This window comes from Lygodium microphyllum, chromosome 10 (assembly GCF_053477565.2).
Source record: "Lygodium microphyllum isolate KBCC chromosome 10, Lygodium_microphyllum_v1.1.10, whole genome shotgun sequence".
NCBI lineage: Eukaryota > Viridiplantae > Streptophyta > Polypodiopsida > Schizaeales > Lygodiaceae > Lygodium > Lygodium microphyllum.
Genome location: NC_141144.1, coordinates 26,784,840 through 26,794,648, shown reverse-complemented (window position 1 = coordinate 26,794,648; position 9,809 = coordinate 26,784,840). Strand labels below are relative to the sequence as shown.

Here is a 9,809-nt window from a genome sequence, read left to right as displayed (position 1 = left end):
ACAGTATATCTTCACTAAGGTGTAAATAATGCTTTGGTTTAGCAAATATCAAGGATAATGTTATGATGGTAACTTGATGTAAAATTATGTAGCTAAAGTCATAAATTTAACTTATGGGTGTACTTTTGATAGTGCACAACACACGTGTTTGGATGGTGGAAGTCTCCTTCAATCAAGGAGTAAATTTTTTTGCTACCACTTTTATCATACGTAGTTTTATAGAGTTGATACCTCTTAATCGAAATGTTAACTTTTGGACGAGTAAAAAGATGAAATATATTATCCCCTTGTGTAATAAAACATCTCATCATCGTGATCTTCCAAATATGAACATTGGATTATTTATAGAACTTTCAAGTCGGCTACCTACCTATTTGTAGAATTCTAGAATGCACCTAGCTAAAGCTACATCCATTATCTTGAGATAGAATGTGAAGAAGAGTTTTTTTCACACATCATGGAGCATCTACCTAGTAAAGGTTTTCTTGAGATTCACTTAGCCTACTAAGATACATCAAACGTTTTATATAACCAACATTTTTGTCTTGGATCCGCGTGTGTGTGTGCACGCACACACAGAGTTATACAGTGAGACACTATAGAGGTGTACCATAGAGAGTGTAGAGTGGTGCTTAGTGTAGCTTTTACTCTCAATAGTGTACACACTATCATATTAGAGACGATTGAGCCTCTTATCATTAGTTTTGAGTTTGGAAATTAGCCCATCACTCGTACTTGGCATCCATAGCTACCATTCTCATTTAGATAAATATAAGTATTATTTTTGCTACATTGTCATTGTATTGTTAATTGCAATTGTCTCTCATTTTCTCTTCCTCACCAATGGTAGAGACACTCTCTTCACATCTAAATGTTGGACCTATCCCTTTCAAACTATTGATAATTAGCTATGTTTTAGTTTGGCATATCGTCCTTAGATTGATAGTAGCCAAATAGAAAAGGCTAATCAAGCCATCAAAGACATCCTTAGGGTTGACAATAGTTGTGAATCTAAGAGGTGGATTGAATACCTTAAGTAAAGTTTATATGCAATGCCTTCTATTGTCAAAGCATCAGAATTACCCCTTGTTAAGTCTTGTATGAACATCATTGTACATCCCATTGAGTTTTTCTGATCCCACTCTTAAAGTTGAAGCTTCTAAGAAAATGCTAGAGGATATATTTGAGAAAGTTAAAGCTATCCCATACGACATTAAGGCTGTTCAAGATAGGGAGAAGGCTTACGTAGATCCAAAGAGGCCAAAATGGACCTTCAAGGAAGGAGATATCGTCTTCCTAAGACTCTAACCTAAGAAGAGTTTGCTAGCCCTCAACACGTGCAAAACATTAAGCCCAAGATGTGAATCATATTGAATTGGTTATAATTTTGCTAGACATGATTATAAGTGAGAACTTTCTGCCCATTTCAAGTTCATAATGTGTTCCATGTAAGCTTGTTCAAACCAAATGTACCCAACCTAGGTCATGTATTGGATTATTAACAAATTGTAAAGTCTACTTAAGGAATCCTTGAAATGCAACCTATAAGGATACTTGATGTCAACAAAGAGTCCTTTGAAGCAGAGGTCTCTAAGGATATTTGATTCAGTGGAAAGCTATGCTGAAAGAAGATGCAACTTGGGTCAAAGAGTCCACCCTTTAGAAAGATTACCGTAATCTTCTCTTGAGATGAGGACATCTCAATTCCTTTGATTTAGTGGAAAGCTATGCCAAAAGAAGATGCATTTTGGGTCGAAGAGTCCTCTCTTTAGAAAGATTACCTTAAAATTCACTTGAGACAAGGACATCTTGATTCCTTTAGGGAGGAGAAGATGTAATGTATCCAAAAATTTATACATTTCAATTTGGTGGCAACTATCTCAAGATAACTTGATTAACAGCTTTGAAAAAGATGTCTCAAGTTATTGTGCAAAGGCTCTCAATGAATTCTAGTAATATGCTCCTATATCTATGAGTTCTTTATATAAATGGGACTAAAATAACTCCATTTTTAGATAGAAGATATATTAATTTGAGTCTATACATGCAGAACTACATCTTTTAGGCAATTAGAATCATGATGGGGGATGTATCCAAGCCCTCATAGATTGGCCTCAATGCATAAGAATAAGATAAGAATCCTCTCTTTTGTAGGGAAAAGACTCTCCATTGTTATAGTAACCCCTTCAAAATGCTTTACCTATATGAAAAAAGTCCCAAGGGAAATTTCCCAATGCAGCCATGAGCCCCTAAAATAGTACACACACACTACATCCAATAGTCTTGAACTCTCTTATGTAAACTAACTCTAGCATATGATCATCACACATGACCTGACTTGTTCTCAATTAATTAAAATAGCATTCAAATCTCTTGTGTAAACTAACTCTAGCAAAGCATCATCACACAAGGCCTTAATTGTTCTCAATTAAGAGGGAAAAGTAATACACATTGCTTTAAGGAATTAGGGGATAGCATGGGATAGTGACATGCCTCTCACCTCTACCCTATGCAAACTGGAGTGAGATTAGGGTTTTGGGGGCATGGGGGGGCAATCACATATGAAGAGAGGAGGAAGAGGTAGCATGAGGCCACCACCCCCTATCTCACACACACACACACACACACACACACACACACACACACACACACACACACACACACACACACACACACACACACACACACACACACACACACACACACACACACACACACACACACACACACACACACACACACACACACACACACACACACACACACACACACACACACACACACACACACACACACACACACACACACACACACACACACACACACACACACACACACACACACACACACACACACACACACACACACACACACACACACACACACACACACACACACACACACACACACACACACACACACACACACACACACACACACAAACCTCATTAGAAACTCAGATGAGTGTACTCAGGTCTAAGAAAACTCTAACCAACTAGCCCAATTAAGCATCGTTTAGACTATGTTAGATACATGTCGCAATCTCTCAATCTAGGGGACACTTAAAAATACACACTTTTAGCAACCAATACATAGATCATGATTAACCACTAAAGATCCTTAGTATTCATTTTTAGAAATGTTTCAATGTCAAAGCTTGAATCAATGGCCCTATGACACTAGAAAGAAATGCTTATCTTAGAGGTGCCAGGAAATCTATCAAATATGGATGAATGAACTAAATTGATTCACCCATTGTAGGAACTTATCCTTTGACCACCAAATAAATCCTCCAACCTTATGGATTTGGCTTGGTTAAATTTTACTGACAAAGAGAGTGAATAGGGATCAAGCCAATATTACCTCAATCAAAAGTTTTCAAAAGCATGAACTATAGGAGGGATGTTTGGAACTTGAGGAATCCATGGAAAACTAATACGTAATACTCTCATTTGACCTCCTTTAAAAAAAGGTTACAACTAGAATAATGACCCAAATATTAAGAGTGTAGTTTAGAGACTTAATAGTGCAGTAAGATCCATGAACTAATTGCAAGTGGACCCTGGTTCAGTGCTGATGCCTTTAGGCCCCCGAAGGGCACATTGTTTTTGGAACTAGTCCCCTTAGGTTTACCATCACTAAAATGCAACCTAGAACCAGGCCATGCATTCACTGTAAGGTAGATGGGGAACAAAATGGTTTCCAACATATGTGCTAACTGATGAAATTGCTCTTCAAGTGTGATGAGTCCATCACAACATCATTAGCTGTATGAGTGGGAATGGCGAAAAGTTAAGTGCTATACAAGGCATAGATTGTGATTGTGATAGAATTAGTTGTCTTAATGGGGGTGCCTTGGTGCTTCCACTCCCATTTTTACTCACTGAAGTCCAAAGACTTAGGCGTGGTGCAGCCCTAATATGTAGTGGGGGGGATGCAACAGAGGGCTTGAAGGAGGGAGGGAGGGAGGGAGGCTGATGTGGCATAAGAATGGGGAGCATGTGTGGCTGAGGGAGGGCCACGACAGACGAGGGTGCTACACAAGCACACACACGGAACAAACCCGCATACGCAGGAAGAGATGCAAACGCGCACACAACAACACACGCATGTGCACCACCCTTGCGACCCAAGTTGCCCCTCTCTCTCTCTCTCGCCCACCCGGCTCTCTCGAGTCTCTCTCTGGCAGCTTCCCATATATGGGCAGAACAATAAGTCACGTATCCTTCTGTAAAGAGACCCCCATCCCTCCCTTTCCTCTTTCACAGGTCCTGACCTTTCAGAACCCCTCTTTCCTGCTGCTGCCCTTCTCGCCATTACAATTTACCACCCACTACACACTCCTCCTGGGACCATGTCTTCCAAGCATGAACCCCTCCCCGTCGTCCGTGGCGTCGACCTGCAGCGCTACCAGGGCCGCTGGTACGAGATTGCCAGTATCCCCTCCCGCTTCCAGCCCAAGGACGGCCGCAATACCACCGCCACTTACTCCCTCCGCCCTGACGGAACCGTCCATGTCCTGAATGAGACCTCGTCGGGCGGCAAGCGTGCCTCCATCGAAGGCACTGCCTGGAAAGCAGACCCCAGCAGCGATGAGGCGAAGCTCAAGGTTCGGTTCTGGGTTCCGCCTTTCCTCCCTCTGATCCCTGTTACAGGAGACTACTGGGTCATGCTCCTGGATGAGGAGTACCGGTGGGCTCTTGTCGGTCAGCCATCTAGAAGATACTTATGGGTGAGTTACTCATGCTTTCTGGGCTTAATCTTTTCTGCTGCTGAATGCGTTTGAGCTTCTACGACGGTGGTTGTGATTCTGTGCCATTCAAGATGTTGAATGTGATGCTCTAGGTGGTTAGAAGCTTGGGTAGTTGTACCCAATCGCTCCTTTAAATGTGTGGTTGGCCATCGTTTGCCATTGAGATCCATAAGTGTGACCCATTCCCTCTTTGTAAAACAAGTTGGTGTATTTCTTTAATTGTTTGTGGTAGACTCTACAATACATATCATGGCTGCTGCTTACTCCCTTTGCTATCTTTCCTTATTGGTCATGCCCTAAATTTGGAGTGAGCTCTCTTTTTGCAGGTTCTGAGTCGAACTCCCCAGTTAGATGAGGAGGTTTACTCAAAGCTTTTGGAGCTTGCGGAAAGCCAGGGTTATGATGTTTCACTACTTCATAAAACTCCTCATGATGAAGCAAGCGAAGGGGGTGCAGAAAGTGGCCAAAAGGCTGCTAATGACAAGGGATCATGGTGGCTGAAGTCTTTGCTAGGCAAATAAGGATCTGTGTTGAAAGTGTGCCCAGCCCCACTTGTATCATGTTCTGTAGTAATAGGGTTTTGTCAAGTACTGTACACACAGAGATCACATGGATGATTACAAGTGACAATAAATCTTAAATCAGGGAGCTTTGCTAGGTGAAGATGTAATAGCGTTGCGAGTTGTATTCTGCCCTGTCAATATTACTGTTCCTAGGTTGTGAAATAGCACTCTTATATCTTTTTGATGTGTTATATATTACAATTCACATTCCTCTTTTAGCTACCCTTCTAGTGCCTCCAGTCAACACATCATTTGCAACACAGCTTGCCTTTGCACATTTTCTGACAGTTATAATGGACACTACAAGTAATGAGAAAACAATATTGCACATGTTTTCTGCCTTGTCAATTCATTAGAAACATGATTTGTGAAATAGCATATTGTTGAGCTTCTATCCGTCTTAAAAGTGAAAATGTAAATTCTGCTTCAGCTGCACTTTTGTGATCAAAAGTGAATTTGGTTAGCGCGATAGACCAACATTGCAAGCCAAAGTGAAGTCGGTTTATCAAACAATATAGTAGCTTATTGTGCTCTTCAATAAAGGATATAATGGTAGCTCAAGCAGTTCACTAGCAATATAAGTCAGAGCATTGTTGGAAGTGTGGGGTGTAGAGGAATCATAGTTAAGAATATTGTACAGTAAGGGAAACAGTGATAGCTGGACCTGCCATTCAGGCAGTTTATTACTGAGAAAAACCAAGTGTTTTCAGAAGTGGGGATGCCGACAGTACATCAGCCAAAAACGTTGGCTTTGGTACTGAAATAATGTCTTTAAAGCTGCATAAAAGCAGCTTAGAATTCTTTTTGACGAAGGACATTGGAGTAAGTGGTACCACCACTCATAGCAATTTGGCGCCCCAGAATTTGCAATTTTTAATCAATGAAGGAGGTTCACTGATGCATTCAAACTTGAGGCAAAGCCCTGTTATTGTCATGCAATTTCCATTCTTTGGAGAAATAAAAGTGCAGGTTGTCAGCAGGATGGCTGTCACGGAATAACGAAAGAGAAATGGAAGAGCACTGAAGAGTGATGTTGCAAACCTCTCATGGGGAATCCAGGATATGACCCAGTCAGTCACTTGAAGGCCATTGATCACCCACTCATTTCATGAATTAAGGAATGCCTCCGCAGTTCACTCAGGAGCCAGTAGCCTGTTGGCACTCAGTTGGATAATATGTTTTGAATGCTTTGTCTTCATCACTAGTGAAGGAAATGACATGACATGTCGAATTCATGTCCTGCTGCAGACATAATGGAGGGCTCAGTAGGGTGCTACTTGCCTGCTGTCACTTTTGAAGTTGGACATGTTTTGAATAGTTTGTCCTTACCATTTGTGCAGGAAATCACATGTAGACTCGTCGCTCCATGTCTCTCTGCAGACATACTTTATTCGCGTTGGAGGTGTGTACTCAAAATCTCAGAGCTGTGTGTATAAGTCAACATGTTTTCTTTGGCTTCTGGTTTAAACATCCATTGAGTTGAATCATCCCTATGGGGACAAGTCTCTTTCCTCTTGGTGTAGGAAGTGTATATGGATATCCAAAATCTGGGGCTATCACATATGAATCAGTGTGTGGTGGGGAAAATCAACTTTGATTTGAATTAGAAAGTTGGGGAATCAGAGTTACAAGCTCAAGATATTATAATTTTACTGGCTGGTGGGTGTAACAAGATTGCACAAAAATGACGAGTATAAATGGAAGAATAAGGCACATGGGGATATATACAAATAAATCAAAGATTCTCCAATGTATACTAGGCCCCATGGACCTCTTTTGAGACCCTCAAATACTAGGGGAGCTTAGTGCTCTGAATGCTACAGTATGTGACTACAAGACTAGGCATGCATCAAGGTAGTGAATTGGCAACTAAAATGGATCTGAGGATTTTGATCAGGGCTTGAACTAGGGAGGGCATTGATAAGCTTGAGGAGTAGTGTGACCAACTAATTGCACAAATAATTCAATGAATAGCCTTTCAAATGGGATGGAAAGAGAATAGAGAAGGTATAAATAGACATGGTAGTAAGGACTCCATTAGCAAATTAATTCAACTTCTAATGGTTGTATAGGAAGGAGAGGAATCCCAAATAGTCGATATGAAGTTGACGAGAATCTCAATGTAATAATGATGATATTGGAAATGTTCATGGCTTGAATTCTCAAGGACAAAGAAGCTCATTACTTACTAGTAGATTTCTTACCTCTTTGCGTCCTTAGAAGTCTTTGGTTTCCTTTAAATTCTAGTGGCTCACTTGTAGAGTGGCTAACAACCATCACTTTGATGATGATGATGTTATAGAGAAGTTTGTGAGACAATGGCTAAATACTTGGCATTTCAAGTATTGATCTAAGCTTACATTGTTTACATCTCCCACAAGACTTTACAAAGACAAAATTGTATACTACTTGGGCATTTCAAATTGATACTTAGGCTGCATATATTTCACATATTGTAGCAAATTATAGTGCTATTGATATATCGAGATATTGTTTTAACACATGGAAAACGATATGGCCTCGTAAATTTGAGTAGCTTTTCATTCATTGATTTTGTTATTACAAATTAATTTTCTTACTTCATGGCCATCTTTTGGATGGCCATCTCCTTGGAGTCTTGTTTGAGTTGGGCATTTTGCCTAATGTTCTTTTGTTGTTTGCTTTAAAGGTCTTGTACACTAATATGAAATTGTATATGCAACCTGTGTTTGAGTTGGATACTTTTCATGTATTCTTTTGTTGCTTTGCCTTAAATACTTTTGCATTGGTATAAGGTGGTACATGTTGGCTTAAAATGTATACTTTCATTGCTCTCCTCCCAACGTTTCGCGTTGGGGTTGACACTATGCACTAGCTTACATTTGGGGCTTTGTGCAAACTTTGATGTGACACAGTTACTATTGGTCAATGTGTTGCTCGTCTTGATGCATATCTTACGTGGCAGTACAATTCATGGCCAATTGAGTCCCCACTTGTATTATTAATAGTTAATGTGTAGCACTTTTATGTCAATTATTGAAACAATAACTTGATATTCAAAAATACACTTTGTCCCTTACAATGATTTAACATACAAAAAAAAAAAGATTTGAGCATTCTTGCAATTTATTGACTTTTACCATACAAAAGAAAAAAACTAATAACATTGCTTATAATGATTTAACATACAAAAAAAAAAGATTTGAGCATTCTTGCAATTTATTGACTTTACCATACAAAAGAAAGAAACTAATAACATTGCTTATCTCAACTATACGAATTCGAAAAGATGAATGAACAAAAAGTGATTTTAAAATGTCATAGTAGTATTCCAATCATAATAGAAGCTAAATGGAAAAGCATGTAATATTTTAAATTACATTACAAAAAAGAAAGCCTTCTCTTCTTAGTAGAGTTATTAAAAGTGGATGTAGCATGCGGAATATGCAATGGTGAAGTTATGACATTTCCTCTCTTAGATTGTGTTGTAACACTTCAAAATGAAAAAGAAATTTCAAAAATATAATATTAAAATTATCGATTTCATATAATAAAATGTTTGTGAAAAAAGCGAGTAAGTATTACTTGGGGGTATGTGGGATGAAGCTCTAACATTCGTAGAGCAATCAATGAAGTTTGGATGGAATTGGTGTAAAGTAATGAAATATGATAAATCTTGGAACTCCCAGTTGCTCCAATCATTTGACATCTGGCTAGTGTGGGAGTGGGATATCAAGTAATAATCTTTTGTTTGTTAACATGATAGCATTAAAAGTATCTAATATATATAATTTTTATATACAAAGGAGTATTTGCATTAGTAAATCCACCATTTGATAATCATTCAAGTACTTTGGCTAGAGTTTTACGAATTATGTCATTTGTAGCCACAATGTGTAATGCTTATTGAATTCTCATTTGATAAGGTGATATTCAAACACTTTGGAGTCATCTAACAAAAAATATTTAAAATAACCAATTGTTTTTGACAAAATCAAAATGTTATTAAAGAAGTCTACACACCTTACAATCTAAAAATAAATCCTAAAAACAAAGATATAGTTAATACACCTTACAATCCAAAAATAAACCCAAGTACAATCAAAGAAAAAAGTTACTTTAAAAGTATTAATTTCAAAGTACTTTTAAGCATAATAATTTACTTACACACGCTTTTGTATAACAGGAAAAATAAAAAAGCAAAAATGATTTTATTCAAACATCAATATATACATATACATTAATATACACATACATAAATATAGGTTTTTTACATATAAAGCACTACTCCCATTAGTAATTCCATCATCTAGAGTTGTAGGGATAATGCAATTAGTAGCCACAATGCCTCTTGAATTTTCATTTGTAAAGTTAATGTACCTTAATAATAAAAAACTGTTTGCTCCGTATAATAGTAAAGATGAAGAAAAATAGAAAAAGTAAAAATTGGAATGCTATTTGAAGAAGCTTATACACCTTACAATTTAGAAATAAACCTTGAGAACAATGAAGGA

The 9,809-nt window shown here is 38.3% G+C and overlaps 1 protein-coding gene across 1 annotated transcript; it reads left to right on the top strand.

The window, feature by feature from the left end:
- Positions 1-4,184: 4,184 nt before the first annotated feature.
- On the top strand, positions 4,185-5,534 carry TIL (temperature-induced lipocalin). Its single transcript, XM_087686122.1, has 2 exons — positions 4,185-4,732; positions 5,080-5,534. Exons 1-2 carry the CDS (start codon positions 4,355-4,357, stop codon positions 5,272-5,274), a joined length of 573 nt encoding a protein of 190 aa, XP_087542248.1. The 5' UTR covers positions 4,185-4,354; the 3' UTR covers positions 5,275-5,534.
- Positions 5,535-9,809: the final 4,275 nt, after the last annotated feature.